The sequence below is a fragment of the Neovison vison genome, chromosome X, assembly GCF_020171115.1.
Source record: "Neovison vison isolate M4711 chromosome X, ASM_NN_V1, whole genome shotgun sequence".
Classification (NCBI taxonomy): Eukaryota; Metazoa; Chordata; class Mammalia; order Carnivora; family Mustelidae; genus Neogale; species Neogale vison.
In genome coordinates, this window is record NC_058105.1 from 80,312,418 (window position 1) to 80,331,131 (window position 18,714).

Sequence of the window (18,714 nt, forward strand, 5' to 3'; positions counted from 1 at the left end):
AAATGTCTCCTATTGCTTATAGGAGAGAGTGGAAAATCTAAGAGTCTGAGCCTTTAAGGATGTCAATAGCTTGGCCCATTCCAGTCTCTCCAATACCATTTATTTATTTATTTATTTATTTATTTAAATTTTATTTTATTTTATTTTATTTTATTTCTTTTCAGCATAGCAGTATTCATTGTTTTTGCACCATACCCAGTGCTCCATGCAATCCATGCCCTCTCTAATACCCACCACCTGGTTCCCACCTGTCTCCCACCCCCCGCCCCTTCAAAACCCTCAGATTGTTTTTCAGAGTCCATAGTCTCTCATGGTTCACCTCCCCTTCCAATTTCCCTCAACTCCCTTCTCCTCTCCATCTCCCCTTGTCCTCCATGCTATTTGTTATGCTCCACAAATAAGTGAAACCATATGATAAGTGACTCTCTCTGCTTGACTTATTTCACTCGGCATAATCTCTTCAAGTCCCGTCCATGTGGATATAAAAGTTGGGTATTCATCCTTTCTGATGGAGGCAGAATACTCCATAGTGTATATGGACCACATTTTCCTTATCCATTCGTCCATTGAAGGGCATCTTGGTTCTTTCCACAGTTTGGTGACCGTGGCCATTGCTGCTATAAACATTGGGGTACAGATGGCCCTTCTTTTCATGACATCTGTATCTTTGGGTTAAATACCCAGTAGTGCAATTGCAGGTCCAATACCATTTATTTAATCTCAAGTCCTCTCTCCTTTACAAGACACAACACTTCCAGAACAGAACTTAGGTCTCATTTATTGATCCACGCCCTTATAATAGAACCCAACAAAGAGTAACCACTAAACATATTTTTTTCCAAATGCATAAACATATTGCCACCATAATACCTGTGCTTGTACTATTACCCATTCCAGGAATGCCTTCTACTTCACAGACTATATACTCAATCTCTACCTGGGTTTAAGGACCAGTTCCACTTGTGCTCTACCCCCTCAAGTGTTGTTTTTTTAATATTATGACTCTGTCATTTATCCTTTTTTTCCTGGATATGTCACTTTATGCCTCCCCCTAAGATGTGCACACAGAACCACTTTCAACTGTGTGACCTGTCTTGTGCTTGTCATGGTGCCTACAACATAAGATACCCTGTGTAAATGTTTCATAGATGAATAATTTAACGTGAAATATCTGAGAGATGGTGCAAAAGATAATGGAAGGACATAGAGAGGAACTCATCTTGGGGACAGGGATTGTCTCTGTTTCTTTCTCCATCCTTTTCAGGCAGTGTGCCCTGGCAGCCCTGAAGGATGTCCATGACTATCTCAGCCATGAGGAAGGTCATGTTGCGGTAAGGAATTTTGCATTTTTTTCTTCAAATTTCTGCCAGAATGAAGGCCCCTAGTATGTACTGAGCATTTACTATGTTCTATACACTATTCTAAGAACTTTGCACATATTAATTTATTTTTTTTTCCCAATTTATTTATTTTCAGAAAAACAGTATTCATTATTTTTTCACCACACCCAGTGCTCCATGCAAGCTGTGCCCTCTATAATACCCACCACCTGGTACCCCAACCTCCCACCCCCCCCCACTTCAAACCCCTCAGACTGTTTTTCAGAGTCCATAGTCTCTCATGGTTCACCTCCCCTTCCAATTTACCCAAATTCCCTACTACTCTCTAACGCCCCTTGTCCTCCATGCTATTGGTTATGCTCCACAAATGAGTGAAACCATATGATAATTGACTCTCTCTGCTTGACTGATTTCACTCAGCATAATCTCTTCCAGTCCCGTCCATGTTGCTACAAAAGTTGGATATTCATATTAATTTAATTCCCCCTCTCCCGTGAGATAGGCATTGTTTTTATACTCCATTTTATGCCCAGAAAAATGGTACAGAGAGATTGAATAATTTCCCAAGGTGACACAGCATGACTACAACAAGGCCAAAACTAGAATTCAGGTTGCATAGGTCCAAAATCTACACTCTTAACCACTGTGCTTTACCACCCCACCCCCAACAATTCAGAAAGACTACAGTATAGTTTAAGACTACAGTACAAACATTTTTTAGTTCTAGAGACTTACTTAAATGTCTAGTCAATTTAGTTTCATAGATGCTTGGGGTAAAATTTGTGAATTCTAAAAGGAGAAAATAGTCTCAAATTGTTCCACCTTAGGTGCTGAAGGTAGAGAGTTGTTTCCTGTTCTTGAAGAGCTCCAAAGTGATAGGAAAGAGGAAGCCTCAACTAGGAGTTGAGAGGATCCATTCTAGCTCTGCTCTGTTAGCAACTCTTGGTTGCCTTGGTTAAAGCAAATCCTTCCTCTAAGCATTGGTTATTTTACCTATAAAATTACCCTAGTAAAAACTTACAATTTTCCTCTTATTTATACCTACAGTCTGTTACATTTCTGGACTGACAGCAAGCACTCAATGAATGCTTAAGAAATTGGCATAAATCAATTATTTCAAGTCCTTCCTATTCTTCAAAACTCAGTCAAGATTTATGTTTTACTGGAAGCCCTCCACCTAGCACAAGGATAGCCAAGAAGTAGGTGTTCTCCCAAAACCAGATTCAGAGTAAACTAATTTCATCATTGGCCTCTAGGTTTTTGATGCCACCAACACAACCAGAGAACGACGGTCACTAATTCTGCAGTTTGCTAAAGAACATGGTTACAAGGTATAGTAACATTCCCACTGTCATCTACAGCATACTTAATATAGTAGGCAAACCAGAGGACTCTAATCTGCCAAATCAACTACAAATTCAAGTTCAACATTGTAATTTGGTTATATGGCTTTCCAGATCACAAAAGCAACAAAACAGAACAGGAAAGAGGTGACATATTGGACAATGGAAGATAATTGCTGACAGGCAGACACTGTGGGGGTGGAAATGAGAAAGGAGGGAAGAGAACTACTACAAAAAGCATATATAAGAAGTAAAAACATAAAAGATAATCTAGGGTCATTCAGTTTTGAGTCAATATGTCTCATAAAACTCAGAATCCTGAAAAGTAACACTGTATGAAATGATGTTGTCATAGATGCCCCTAGGGATGACTCAAAGTCACTGAGAAGAGGTGAAGCTATGTTTGGCCCTACCAAATATAATTCCCTGCTGGAAATTTCTCTTCTTTCTCTCTTATAGGTCTTTTTCATTGAGTCCATCTGTAATGACCCTGGCATCATTGCAGAAAACATCAGGGTAAGGAGTACCTTACCCTTTCCTCTTTACTTTTCCTCAGGCTTGAGTAACACATAAAAGACCTCTATGAGGTTATTAAAGGTGATATTCTTCTCTGAGCTTCCTATTCCTATTCCTATTCTTATTGCTATTCCTAAGATTCCTATTCTTATTCCTAACTATTCTTCCTACTTCCTGTAGGAAGTATTTCCTGACCTTCCTAGTCTATAATAACCCTATGAAATTTAAAGAAGCCATAATATAGAGTCGTTAATATGCACTGGGCACCAAACTTGACTCTTACTGATTTGCTACAACAACCTGCATGTTAGGAATCATTTCATTGTTAGAGAGAGGAAACAGATTCTAAGAGTTTTTGAAAGCCTCATACAACCAGAAAGAAGTAGAAGTGGGACTGGACCTCAGGCTTGTATCAGAAAAGTAACTGCTTTTAGATTCTGGACATGTGCTCTAGAACTGGGTCATCTGCCACATTTTACTGTTCCTTGTTTCATGAAATTACTGGAGCTCAGGGACAGAAGAGACCTTATAGGTTACCTCTCTCAACCCTCCATCACATACTTGAAATCTCAGCTAAATATTTGTCTATATTTTCTTTTCATACCTCCAATGAAAAGAGACTCATTTCTTCATCAAATGCAGTCCAATCAAGCTGAAATTTGCCTCCCTGAAGTTTTAACTGATTAGTCGTATTTTTGTCTCTTAGGCCATAGAACATTTCCAACCCCTGTTATTCATCCACCCTTCCATCTATCCATTTACTGATTCAACAAAAATCTAATCTATACAACTGTACTGGGCCATTCTGTGTACTCAAGACATAGAGGAGAATGCTGCCCTTGATCTCACAGTCTAGTGAGAGATACTTGGAGATACTGACAAGTTTATAGACATAACCGTATGTCTGGGCTGAGATGAAGAAATAAAGGAGGCTCTGGGAGAACACTGTTGAATACCTAGCCTTGCATGAGAGGGATAAATGTGTACCAGGGAAGACTTAACAATGAAAGCAATAGCTGGCCTGAATCTTGAGGAATGCAAATGGAATTTGACAGGTGAAGAATTGGATATAAAGGAATAGCATATACTAATTACTGTATCTCCACAGAACTATAAGAAGTTCAAGTTGTCTAGAGCAAAGTGTGTAGAGGAATAGAAGTGCAATGGGAGATGAGATGAAGAAATTATTTTGGAATCAATTATTACAAATGGGTCACCTGATAAAATAGTTCACACTGTGCCCTAAAGGATATAAGAAAATGGTGAAGAGCTTTAAGCACGGGAATGCCATGGTCAGATGGGCATGTTAAAAAATATCTTTCTGGCTGCTAATATGAGGAATACATCAGAAGTAACAAGACTGTAGACAAGAGTAACTAGTCACAAAGCTAGAGTAAGTGTCCAGGCAAGAGAGAATGGAAATCAATAGGAGGGATATTTAGAAGATAGAATGGAGAAGGTCTTGTGCCTGCTGAGAGGTGAGGGATGAAGATGCATCTAGGGTGACTCCCATATTTTTTCTAGGCTCAGGTAACTGAATGGGTGATAGCACCAGTCACTGAGATAACAAATGTGGGTGGAGAAGATAAGCATGGGGGATTAAGAGACATTAACCTTTCAGAAATTTAAAGCCAACATGCCATGTTCTCTCATTCAACACTCAATACATGTATGCCATTATGACCCCTGGCCAAAATCTCCTGTTCCTCTTCTTTGGCCATTTCTCACATCACAGTTTCTGATCCTCTTTTATAACTTTTTAATTTTTAAATTTAAATTCAATTAATTAACATACAGTGTAGTATTAGTTTCAGAAGTAGAGTTAGTGATTCATCAGTTGCATATAACAATCATGGCTCATTACACCAAGTGCCCTTCTTAATGCCTATCAGCCAGTTACCCCATCCCCCCATCCACCTCCCCTTCAGCAAACCTCAGTTTGTTTCCAATAGTTAAGAGTCTCTTTTTTTAATTATTTATTTTTTTTATAAACATATAATATATTTTTATCCCCAGGGGTACAGGTCTGTGAATCGCCAGGTTTACACATTTCACAGCACTCACCAAAGCACATACCCTCCCCAATGTCCATAACCCCACCCCCCTTCTCCCAATCCCCCTCCCCCCAGCAACCCTCAGTTTGTTTTGTGAGATTAAGAGTCACTTATGGTTTGTCTTCCTCTCTGATTTTATTTTCCCCTCCCTTCCCCTATGATCCTCTGATTTGTTTCTTAAATTCCATATATGAGTGAAATCAGGGCACCTGGGTGGTTCAGTCTTTTAAGCATCTGCCTTCAGCTCAGGTCATGATTCCAGAGTCCTGGGATTGAGTCCTGCATTGGGCTCCCTGCTCAACAGGGAGTCTGCTTCTCCCTCTTCTTCTGCCCATTCCCCCTGCTCACGCTTGCTCTCTCTCAAATAAATAAAATATTATTTAAAGAAATCATACAATAATTGTCTTTATCTGATTGACTTATTTCTTATTCTTATTCCTTATGACTCCGCATAATACCCTCAAGTTCCAGGGGCACCTGGGTGGCTCAGTGGGTTAAGCCTCCGCCTTCAGCTCAGGTCATGATCTCAGGGTCCTGAGATCAAACCCCGCATCCGGCTCTCTGCTTGGCGGGGAGTCTGCTTCCCCCTGACTCTCTGTCTACTTGTGATCTGTCTCTGTCAAATAAATAAATAAATAAAATCTTTAAAAAAATACCCTCTAGTTCCATTCATGTTGTTGCAAATGGTAAGATTTCATCTTTTTAATGGCTGAGTAATATAGATATAGATATACACCACATCTTCTTTTTTCATTTAAATTCAATTAACCAACCCACATCTTCTTTTAAATGTTCTTCTTAAACACCGTGTTCTCTAGAACTGAGTACAATATAACAGACCTTGTTTAATCACATCGAAATAAGCATAAGGAGTCACACATTCTAAATTCTCTTTAATTGACTGATTTGTAACTTGGCAAGACCTTTTGTCTAAGTCTCAATTTCCTCATCTTTGTGATGAGGGATGTTGTACTCAGTGATCTCTAAGGGCACTTCCAAAGTTCACTGTTAGAGTCTCTGTCTCTCACAGTTCCTCTGTTCTCCCTTTTCCTAGCAAGTAAAACTTGGCAGCCCTGATTACATAGACTGTGACCGAGAAAAGGTTCTGGAAGACTTTCTAAAGAGAATTGAATGCTATGAGGTCAACTACCAACCCTTGGATGATGAACTGGACAGGTAAGAACCCAGAACCCTAAAATCCAGGACTAGATCTTTACCCCTATTTTGATGTTTTTTAGTACCTGTGGAAATGTCCTTTTCTGGGTCTCACCTTCTCTATCTGTAACGTCCGGGAGCTAGAATCAATGATTTCCCTTTAGGACTCTCCAAGTTCTAATTGTCTGAGGTAGTAAATCCTTGATATATAAAATGTCCATGAGAGTTTTAAAGTAGTGCCTTCCTGACCAATATGAACAGATCAGGACCCTGATCTCTAAGAACAAATTCTTCCCTCCTGTAGTTGTTGCTTTTATTTTTTTCAAAAGCATTCCTCACACATGGATGCCACCTTCTTTGTTTCATTGAATCCCCTCAGCACCCCTATAAAGGAAGCCAAAATAGATCTTATGTTCATAAGTTTTCAAGAAGAGGAAATTGAATCTTAGCTGAAACCACTTGCCAAGCTCCCAGCACAAATCAAGGGGTAGAACTAGGATTCTAACCATATATTTTGTCTCCTACTCATGTCTCTTTTCATAAACCCATGTACCTCTTCAATCAATAATTATCCGGCCTCTTTGAGTTGTGGTGTACATAGGAGTATAAATACTGTCAAGAAAGGTGGTTTCTATCTGCAGATAGCTTCCATAGTGCCTTGATATATGGGAAGACACATGAAAATATGAAACTCTCATTCATAATGTCAGCTAAAAATTAGAAACATGTTAGCTGGAATATATGAGTTTCAGACATAAGATATTCACAGAGTCCTCAAAATGGGTTGTGATGCGAGAAGACTCTGGTCACCTAGAACCTTATGGCCCCAAATGAGGAGTATGAGGAGGCCTCAAATAGTTATTAAAACCTTAGGAAGTTTAAACAACATCCTTCCAGCTTTGCCCAACCAAAGTCCTAAGAGGTAAGTATTGTTACTGCATTGCTCATAGATGGAGAAATTGAGACCCAGAACTGTGCATGGACTTAACTAAGGCCACATAATGAGTCAGTAGAACATTTATTCAAACCCTTATCTCACTCTTCCAGTCAAATTTTACTCTTCCCACATCCCTGTATCATAACGAAGTGTCACATGAAGCTTAGACTCTTGGTGCGAGAAGCAGGAACTTTATATACAATTGTAAAGACTGTTCACTGTGCAAAGACAACCAGGTCAAGGGTACACTTGTTTTCCTCACCGAGGCATGTGTGTTGGAGTGGGGATGTTTCTTTCTTGAGGAAAGTGTAATTTATTCAAATTTCCACAAATGCACCATATAGGCTAGCAGCATATGTTGAAAAAAGCTTGAAGGGGAGCTAAAGTGAAAGAAGCATTGAGAAAGCCCCTAGTCTTCAGCATAGAATGCTGAGGGTGCTCAGGTAGTGTTTGATGAATCAGTTTAGGCCTAAAGATGACATATTCTGAAGTTTGACTTTATTTCAAGATTTTTACATCCATGTATCAGGGCCCAGCCAAAGCTGTGCCCTAGGAATCCAAAGAGAGAAGGGTTGTCCCTGCTGTGAGAGAATGCACATTTAGTTGGAGAAGCCAATGAACATGCAGTTGATCAGAATTGTAGAAATTGTAAACCATTCTAAAAATAAATAAATTGGAAAAAAAAAGAAATTGTAAACCAAGTGGGCTAAAGGAATACAAAGGGGAAAACTCAGCTCAGCTTGGGAAGAAAGATGTGGAAGAGCAGGTTTACCCAGTATAGGCATGTGTTTGGGGTACCAGAAAGGTGGAGGCTACCAAAAATAGGAATAAAACAATCTGTAAAGTGTTTACTATTTTAATTTCAAAACCAGCATCAATGTGGTCAAAATGGGGGAAAAAACTCAAAATTTCATGGGACCTCCTCATATAATATAGTGTATGATATTTATTTTAGATTTCACATAGTAGAGATAGGCACTAGCTTATATATTACTTTCAGTGGGAAGCACCTCTAAAAGACTTCATGTGATTCTGGGCTCAAAGATGTCCTAGAGAGAATGAATGTGTTGGCTCTCAAAGAATGGATGCATAGGAGCTCAGCTTTGGAAAGCAGGAAAGGAATGTCTTTAAGCAAACAGAACAGGATTTTGGAATACTGTAGTTAAATCTGAATAAAAGTAGGGGAGTTTACACTCTTACACTGTTGGTGGGAATGCAAGTTGGTGCAGCCTCTTTGGAGAACAGTGTGGAGATTCCTCAAGAAATTAAAAATAGAGCTTCCCTATGACCCTGCAATTGCACTCCTGGGTATTTACCCCAAGGATACAGATGTCGTGAAAAGAAGGGCCATCTCTACCCCAATGTTTATAGCAGCAATGGCCACGGTTGCCAAACTATTGAAAGAACCAAGATGCCCTTCAACAGACGAATGAATAAGGAAGATGTGGTCCATATACACTATGGAGTATTATGCCTCCATCAGAAAGGATGAATACCCAACTTTTGTAGCAACATGGACAGGACTGGAAGAGATTATGCTGAGTGAAATAAGTCAAGCAGAGAGAGTCAATTATCATATGGTTTCACTTATTTGTGGAGCATAACAAATAGCATGGAGGACAAGGGGTGTTAGAGAGGAGAAGGGAGTTGGGGTAAATTGGAAGGGGAGGTGAACCACGAGAGACTATGGACTCTGAAAAAGAATCTGAGGGGTTTGAAGTGGCGGGGGGGGTGGGAGGTTGGGGTACCAGGTGGTGGGTATTATAGAGGGCATGGATTGCATGGAGCACTGGGTGTGGTGAAAAAATAATGAATACTGTTTTTCTGAAAATAAATAAATTGGAAAAAAAGTAGGGGAGTTTAGAAAATATTCCAGCAAAATCATAAAGGCTAGATTGAAACAGAGTAATTATGGGCATGGGTGTGGGTATGGGACTGTGAGGTGAGGCCAAGTAGGGCCAGTGTGTGCAGGTACATAGAATGTCAGACTAAACAAGAAGTTGAAAGCTCTCCTAGAACTACCCAGGACCTAGCACCAGGAATAGACAGTAATTAGGCAACAAGGCTACATCAGATATTTTCCATCACAAGGTTCTGAGACTCTTAGACAAGATAGTTGTAGAGAGTAACCTTAAGCATATCATTTCCACTCTCTGTGCTTCAGTTTCCTCTCCTATAAAACACAGCTAATAATCCTTGATTCCTAGGACGATTATGAGGATTCATGTATTTCGAAGTCCCCACTCCCTGCCAGATGCACAAAAGAAAATGCTTAGCAAGTGCAAGTGTCCTGCAGAAACCATTGGATATAGATGACAGGGATGGGCATGATTAAGTATGATACAGATTAAAAGGTCATCTCTAGGAAGATCAGAGAGGAGGCTTTCTGAAACCAAACCCATCAGCCACTGCTTTACCTGCCTTGGGTTAATTTAGCTATTTCTATTTACCTTGTTTTGCTACTGTGCATCCAGGGTTCCTGGTATGTCATCCCATCGGTGCAGCCTTCCCCACTTCTTCCCAGGGATCTTCTTGAACTCCATATAGTCCAACAACTAAAGGACTCATGCCTGTTACAGCAGGGACCTCAGAAGACTTACTCCATGGCTCTAGTCCTCTAATTAGTCAGGGTTGCTCATTCCCAGCTCCTCTGCAGACAGGTTGTTGAATAGTTTGATTATCACTCTGTGTATAGTTATTAATTCATGACTAGAGCACAGAATTGAGGGGATAAAATGGGGCTTGAAGCAAGGACCACAGGATTTCCATGTTGTAGACCATCTCTGCATCCCCACATCCTAACACTTGGCACATCTAAGAGACTGTTTATGGAAGGGATGTTGAGCATTGGTCACATGTTTCCAAGTGTATGTTCTTGATTGAAGGAAGAGCTTCCAAAGGGCAGATGCTAAGTCCCCACCTCAAGGACAATGGTTAGAACAAAGGAGGGTGTGTTTGTTGACTGCATGACATATAGGGGGGAAAAACAACTTTTTTCCCTTTCTGAGTGAGAAGAGACCTACACACACAGACACAACTGTGCACAGACACAATCTGGAAGCTGCCTGTCTGGTGTCAAATACAATATATCATAGCAGGGGACTTGAAGAATAGAGGTACAGAACTCAGCTTGAGATTTAGAAGATTGCGTAGACAATTCAGGAGCTTCCAGTAAGATGTGGGAGGCAGCCAGGGTCACAGGATTACTGTTTTTCTCTGAGTATGTCATGAGTGTGAACTATGAAGAACAGAACCCAGATCCCTGGAGTGTAAAAAGTGATAGTGAAAAGTTGGTTTGGATCAAGCTGAAACTGAAGAAAGGAAACAGTGGAAGGTGGTAACAGCCAGTGAGCTCTTTAAGGTGGCTGGGAGCGAAGTCTCTAGAACAGGTACCCAGAATAGGGCAAAGCATGACATTTTGATAGTAGAAAGGTAGGTGAAAGCTGCATTATAGAAGAGGCTTGAAGGCAGGGTGTGGGGATGGGGCTTTGTCTTGGGATCAGCCTCTCCATCATCATCCCCTGAGCTGCACTTTCTTCTTCTTGGGCTGGCCTAGCCACCTCTCCTATATCAAGATCTTCGATGTGGGCACACGATACATGGTGAACCGAGTACAGGACCACATCCAGAGCCGCACAGTCTACTATCTCATGAACATCCACGTCACACCCCGATCCATCTACCTATGCCGGCATGGAGAGAGTGAACTCAACCTCAGAGGCCGCATTGGAGGTGACTCTGGCCTCTCAGCTCGGGGCAAGCAGGTAAGAAGGGACCCAGGCACACTGAGGCATTGGGTAAGCTGGCCCAGGTGGGCTGTGGCTGATGGTACAGCTACTGCCTGGGTCCTAAGGATGGGGGAGTCAGTGACAGGGTAAAAGCAGGTTCTGGTCACACCTGCTCTTCCACCCAATCAGTCACTCAGTCTTGACCAATCCTTGAATGACTCCCATGTGCTAACAACATCTGCATGTCTGTTAGCTTGGTGTTGGCACTTCATGCCTGCCCAGATCTGCTTGCTCTTGCAGCCCCATTACAGTGAGCACCCCTCACTCTTGCCTGACTGATTCCTCTCCTCTCTCTCTCAACTCTGTGCCTTTGCTTGTGCAATTTTCCCCACCTAGGTTGCTCTCCTAGGTTGCTGTCAGCTGGTGACCATCACATGCCCTGACAGCTGCCCTTATATGCCCCATCCTTGAATCTATTTTCTCCCTTATTCGGGGCTAATGCCACAACCCCTACCCCCACTTCAGGCCATTCCATTTTCAGCACTTGTTCTCCACCAGTTACTGCTCTTTTCCTGCCCTCTCTCTCCCACCTCCTTCCAAGGTCCAGCTTCTGCTCCCTGGTTTGGTCCAGGAAGCCCTCCCCTGTCCCTTCCTGCTCTCCCAGGCAGCTCACTGTGCCCTGGACTTCATCTGTTCCAGTTCTAGCTCATCTCTGACTGTGGCATTATTCTCTTCTCTCCAGCCAAGCATAGTAACCTGCACCTTAAGGATATAAAATAAAATAAGGCACACATTTCCCTTAATGTTTGGCCCTGTGCCTGGGCTTGTTAACACAGTTATTGTTCTTGCTGGGAGGATGGCTTGGGTAGAAAAATTGGGAAATGGGGTGCAGGAGGGAGGAAGCACTCTCTTTTATTGGGCACCTGTGCACAGCAACAGCACCTTCTGCTTCCACAAGTGTGACCTTACTCAATCCTCACAACAGCTCTGTGGGGTAGACATTACCATTAATGGTTCATGAAATCTGAGGACGCTGAGGCCCAGGGAGGAGAAAAGAGCAGCCCCAGGTCAAGTAACCAATTTAAAAAGAGCCAGAATTGAAAACCAGGCTTTCCTGTCTGCCCCTCTTCATCCCCCACTGCAGAAGTGGTAGTGTCTTAAGCATGGCACTGCACTGGAAGGCCTGGTCCTCATGGTTCCCTTTCTGTTACTTCAGACTGTCAGGCTCCCCTTGAGGTGGACTCAGACCTTTGATTCCCACCTATCGTACTCTTCAGAGCAGAGTAGAGGGTACTGGTGGCATCACCCTTTCCCTATGGCACTACCTGCAGCCAGGGGTCTCTTGGTTGGGGCCAGCTATGGCTCTGCCCATACATCTCAATACCCAGTTTGGACACATGGCCATCTCCACAATACGTACTTCCCTTGAACACAAACATGTGCATGTACAGGTAAATGCCTGGCACCAACCTTCATACTTATGGGCACAGTGCACCATGCAATTTACAAAACACTTTCTCATTGGCTGTCACTCATAATCAATCACAGAGGCTGTCACCTACTGTATGTCAAGAGCACTCTATGTGTTCCTCTTCCACTATCTAATGTGATGCTCAAAGGAGAGGTTCAGTGAGCTAATGGTGTTTACAACTTACAGGCAGAAGATATAAAGCCAGGGAGAAACAGGAATGTGTCCCAGGTCACACAGGGACATATAAGGAAGTTGGGAAAGTTTAACCCCTGTTGCCTACTTCCCAATCAAGGGCTCCTTCCGCCAGAGCACACTGACTACTGACTCATAATTCATAATTAGAATGTGTATACAAAATACTTACATTTGTACATACACATGTGTACATATAAATAAATCTATGCATTTGTGCCAGTGTTCCTCATGTTACTACCTGTGACTAATAACATGACATTATGCAAAAGAACAAACCACTTGCTCATTTGGGCTCCCACAGCCTTTCATGTTTCCTTTCAGTACTGTCATTGTTTCCCTACTGGACTGGCTCTGTCTTGAGAACGGGACACCCTGATACCCAGCCCATGATCACACACACTCAGTATATGTTTGAATGACCTTAGAAGCTGGGTCTACGGCCATACCACCCTGAACGCGCCCGATCTCGTCTGAATGACCTTAGAAGCTGGGTTCCAAGACCCCAACTCAAGAAAATGAGAATCCCCAGAGTCAAAAAAAAATGTCCCCAAATCACACACCCCCTACTTCTGGACCACACTCTGAGTACCCAAAACCCAGAATCCCCTACCCTTCTGGCCTGGAGTCTGCTCTCCATGCCTGTGTGGGCCTATCTCAGAGTCTGTCCGCCTGAGAACAGGCCATATCACAGTAGTGTGTAGCCCTCGGCAAAGGAGTGACCAAACAGTCACTCTTTGTGGATCATGGGAATCAGTGGAAATAGGGTGTGGATAGAATTTGGTCATGTGACTAGGTTATCTACAAACATGTACTCAAAACACCTACAAGTGCAGGATGGAGCCACAAATGAGAAGAGAAGGGAGGTTGACTGGGTAAAGTGCCTCCATTTGTAGTCTTGTCCCAGGCTCCACAATTGCCAGAGGTGGGTTCTTTGAATGAATAACTGAGCAAGGGGTTTATTAAACAAGCATCAATGAACACACACACACACACACACACACACACACACATATACATACATAAACACACATACCTGTTTCTATTCCCTTGATCCTTGTCATATCCCTGTTTATAAATTGGAAACATTTAAATTCTACTCTTTCTTGTTCATCATCATTTCACCATTTGTGGCAGATCTCACAGCTACTCTGTTTTCTTTCATCTCTCTCTCTCTCTCCCCTCTTCTCATATTCTGCAACCCCATTCCCCAGTACGCCTATGCCCTGGCCAACTTCATTCAGTCCCAGGGCATCAGCTCCCTGAAGGTGTGGACCAGCCACATGAAGAGGACTATCCAGACAGCTGAGGCCCTGGGTGTTCCCTATGAGCAGTGGAAGGCCCTGAACGAAATTGATGCGGTGAGATCATGGGCGATGAACTTCCTGGTAGTTAAAGGGACTTGACCCGGGCTTATCCCCTCGGTTGCCTCTTCTTTGGCTCCTATGAAGAACACAATTAATTCAACAAGTATTTCTCAGCAACCAGCCATGCACCATACACTGTTCTGTGTGTCGGAGATCCAGTGAAGCCCAGAATAGACATGTTCTCTGTCCTCATGGAGCCCAAAGGCAGGCCATAAATAAGACAGTGCACATCCTATGACAAAATGTTGTAAGAAGGGAAGTATAAGGGAGATGAGGTTGGAAAGGAGGCATCTCAAAGCATTTTATACTTCATGTTGAAATATGTGGATGCTGCCCTAAAAATGGAAAGCCAAAGATGCAGTCTAAGTCAAGAAGTGGCCTGGATGTGATTCACATTCGTAAAAAGAAGACAAGACCATATTATTTCATATATTCAGAATGTAATAAACAATGATAAAAGAAGAGATAAACAAAAAACAGACTCTTTAGTAAACTGGTGGTTCTCAGAAGGGAGGTGGGCAGGGGGACGAGTGAAATAGCCACAGCATATTAAGAGTACACTTATCTTGATGAGCACTGAGAAATGTATAGAATTATTGAATTATTATATTATACACCTAAAATTAATATAACAGTGTAAGTTAATTATACTTGATTAATATAAATAAATAAGTAAATAAGTAAATAACCATTCTAATCATGTGTGGAAACTAGTTTTTTATAAAACACATATTGAAATGTACATCTACAAACTTTTTGGGACAATCATAGAGAAACACCATACACAGGTACACACCATATACTCATACTGAACACACCTGTACACACGCACACTCTCTCACATCCATACACTTCATGTGCGCATGCACACACACACACACACTCAGACAATAGGCACAAACATAGAGCTGGCTTCACAGAAAATCAAGTGTGTTGCTGTGCCATAATCTTTGGACTCAGAACTATGGTAAAGGCTGTATGGATTTCACCTTGTGAATACGTTTATCCCCAAATAATTCTTCTCAGGGTGTCTGTGAGGAGATGACCTATGAGGAAATCCAGGAACACTACCCTGAAGAATTTGCACTACGGGACCAAGATAAATATCGCTACCGCTATCCCAAGGGAGAGGTAAGGTTTGGAGGGATTGCCTGCCTCCTAGAACTCCTCCCAGTAACTTCATTCCAACAACGAAAATTTCATAGTTCCCTGGACAGCTTTAGAAGCAGAGCAAAGCATATTTTGTAGCAGCTGCCATCCCACAAAGCACATGATAATATCGCTCTTGGTTTTCTCTGCTTCATGGCTATCAGCAACAGATACCTCTTTTACTAAAGCTAAAATAATTGCCTCCTTATATCCCATCTGTTTTGGAGGGCTTCATCCTAGATTTTGTCTCTGGTATCCTTTCACTAAAGACACCTGAAGTAGTTCAACATACTCCTGTCATTTTATTGCCAAGTTGCCTAAAGATCCAGTCCAGTTAGAGTCTAGAGTGGAACAATGGCTAATAATAGTTTGACCAGATTCTTTGCCACCATATGAACCAGACCATCAGTTCCCTAATTCCCATATCAGGCAGATCCTTATTGCTTTCCACCCAGCAGATTCATTTAGCCAGTTCCACATCTTAAAGTATTTATTAGTCATACTCCATTTTTGATATACATTCCTGGGAACAATTATAAGAAAAGCAGGACACCAAGGAAGGTAAAATAATACATATCCTATGTTGCAAAGCAATTTCACACTTTTATCCTCATCCTCAGAAATGACATTATAAAGTGAGTCTGAGTTTGCCTTAATTTTTTCTTATTTATGTTGAAGCTATGTTATTACATGCATACAGATTTAAAGCAATTATATCTTCTTAGTGAATTGCATATTTCACTAGGAATAATATTTCCCCTAATAATGTTTCTTCTTGAAAGTGTATTTTATCTAGTATTAATATAGCTGTATCTATCTATCTCTCTGTTTATCTATCATCTATTTATCTATCTATATTTATATATGTGTGTGTTTTCTAGTTAGTATTTGCCTACTTCATCTTTATTAATTTACTTTCAATTTCTCTGGGGTTTTTTGTTTTAGGTTTCTTGTAAAGAGAATATAATTGATTTTTTAGAAGACTTATTTATTTTATCTTAGAGACATAGAGATCATGAGCAGGGGGAGGGGAGAAGGCAAGGAAAAAAGAGAGGAAGAGAAGAAGACTCCTCACTGAACATGGAGACCAACACAGGGTTCAATCCAATAAACCAAAGATCATGAACTGAGCCAAAATCAAGAGTCAGATGCAAAACTGACTGAGCCACCTAGGTATCCCAGCTTTTGTTGCTTTTAATACAATGTGAAAATATTTGTCTTTTATTGTAATTCTGATACATTTACTTTTATTATAATTAATGATTTAATTGAGCTTATTTCTATTCTCTTATTTTGAGATTTTTTTCTGAAACTTTATGCTTAGTTTATATTTCTCTTTTTCTCCCTTCTCTAAAATTCTGCTCCTGAGATTTTGCATCTATATTTGTTATATAATGTTTCATTCTTTTTTAAAAAAATTTTTAAATTCAATTTAATTAATATGCTCCACATTATCAGTTTCAGAGGTAGAATTCAGTAATTAATCAGTTGCATACAACACCCAGTGCTCATTACTTCAAGTGACCTCTTAATGTCCATTACCCAGTTACCCCATCCCCCCACCTGCCCTCCAGCAACCCTCAGTTTATTTCCTACAGTTAAGAGTCTCTTATAGTTTGTCTCCCTCTCTGGTTCCTCTTATTTTATTTTTCTCTCCCTTCCCCTATGTTCATCTGTTTTGTCTGTTTAATTCTACATATGAATGAAATCCTATGGTATTTGTCATTCTTTGACTTATTTCACTCAGCTTAATACCCTCTACTTCCAACCACATCATTGCAAATGGCAAGATTTCATTTTTTGGTGGCTGAGTAATATTCCATTGTATATACCACATCTTCTGTATCCATCTGTAGAAGGACATCTGTGCTCTTTTCATATTTTGGCAACTGTGGACATTGTTGCTATAAACATTGGGGTTCATGAGCCCCTTTGAATCACTATCTTTATATCCTTAGGATAAATACCTCAGAGTGCAACTGGTGTATCACAGGGTAGCTCTGTTTTTAACATTTTGAGAAACCTCCATACTGTTTTCCAGAGTGGCTACACCAGTTTGTGTTTCCACCAAAAGTGTAAGAGGATTCTTCTTTCTCCACATCCTCACCAACATCTGTTGATTCCTCAGTTGTTAATTTTAGCCATTCTGACAGGTGTGAGGTGGTATCTCATTGTGGGTTTGATTTGTATTTCCCTAGTGGCTAGTGATGTGGAACGTTTTTTCATGTGTCTATTAGCCATTCATAAGTCTTCTTTGGAGAAATGTCTCCTGGGTGGCTCAGTGGGTTAAGCCGCTGCCTTCGGCTCAGGTCATGATCTCAGAGTCCTGGGATCGAGTCCCGCATCGGGCTCTCTGCTCAGCAGGGAGCCTGCTTCCCCCCCTCTCTCTCTGCCTGCCTCTCTCTCTACTTGTGATTTCTCTTGGTCAAATAAATAAATAAAATCTTTAAAAAAAAGAGAGAAATGTCTTTTCATGTCTTCTGCCCATTTCTTGACTGGGTTTTTTGTTTTTTGGAAGTTGAGTTTGATAACTTCTTTAGAGATTTTGGATATCATCCCTTTATCTGATGAGAAATTTGACAATATCTTCTCCCATTCCATAGGCTCCTTTTAGTTTTGTTGACTGTTTCTTTTGCTGTGTGGAAGCTTTTCATGCTGATGAAATCCCAATACTTCATTTTTGCTTTTGTTTCCTTTGTCTTTGAAGCCATGTTGAGCAAGATGTTGGATGGGATGGGAAAAGAGGTTGCTGTCTGTGTTCTTCTCTAGAATTTTGATGGATTCTTGTCTCACACTTACATATTTCATTCATTTGGAATTGATTTTTGTTTATGGTATAAGAAAGTAGTCCTGTTTCATTCCTCTGCATGTGGCTATCCAATTTTCCCAACACCATTTTTTGCAGAGACTGTCTTTTTTTTCATTGGATATTCTTTCCTGCTTTGTCTAAGATTAGTTGATCATAGAGTTGGAGAATCATTTCTGGGTCTCTATGCTGTTCTATTGGTCTATGTGTCTGTTTTTGTGCCAGTACTATAGTGTCCTGATGATTACAGCTTTGTAATACAGCTTGAAGTCCAGAATAGTGATGTCACCAACTTTGGTTTTGTTTTGCAACATTCCTTTAGCTATTCAGGGTCTTTTCTGGTTCCATACAAATATCAGGATTGTTTGTTCCAGCTCTATGCTGATCATATTCTGACAAAGATTGCTTTGAAAGTGTAAATTGCTTTGGGTAGCCTAGACATTTTAACAATATTTGTTCATCCAATTTGTGAGCATGGATGTTTTTCCATTTCTTTGTCTCTTCCTCAATTTCTTTTATAAGTGTCATATTGTTTTCAGAATACAGATACTTATTTCTTTGATTAGGTTTATTTCAGGTAGCTTATACTTTTTGTTGCAATCATAATTGGAATCAATTCCTTGATTTCCCTTTCTTCAGCTTCATTTTTAGTGTAT

At 40.8% G+C, this 18,714-nt stretch overlaps 1 protein-coding gene across 3 annotated transcripts in view; it reads left to right on the top strand.

Annotated features, from left to right (window-relative positions):
- Positions 1 to 18,714, top strand: part of PFKFB1 (6-phosphofructo-2-kinase/fructose-2,6-biphosphatase 1) — a 102,485-nt gene that overhangs the window by 66,766 nt on the left and 17,005 nt on the right. The window contains exons 4-10 of one of the 3 annotated variants that reach the window (XM_044234462.1): positions 1,265 to 1,331; positions 2,597 to 2,671; positions 3,143 to 3,199; positions 6,308 to 6,429; positions 10,902 to 11,109; positions 13,951 to 14,097; positions 15,130 to 15,234. In XM_044234462.1, the coding sequence (XP_044090397.1) occupies positions 1,265 to 1,331; positions 2,597 to 2,671; positions 3,143 to 3,199; positions 6,308 to 6,429; positions 10,902 to 11,109; positions 13,951 to 14,097; positions 15,130 to 15,234 (781 nt within the window). The remainder of the gene's footprint in view (positions 1 to 1,264; positions 1,332 to 2,596; positions 2,672 to 3,142; positions 3,200 to 6,307; positions 6,430 to 10,901; positions 11,110 to 13,950; positions 14,098 to 15,129; positions 15,235 to 18,714) is intronic. The other 2 variants (XM_044234460.1, XM_044234461.1) reach the window with 2 other exon arrangements.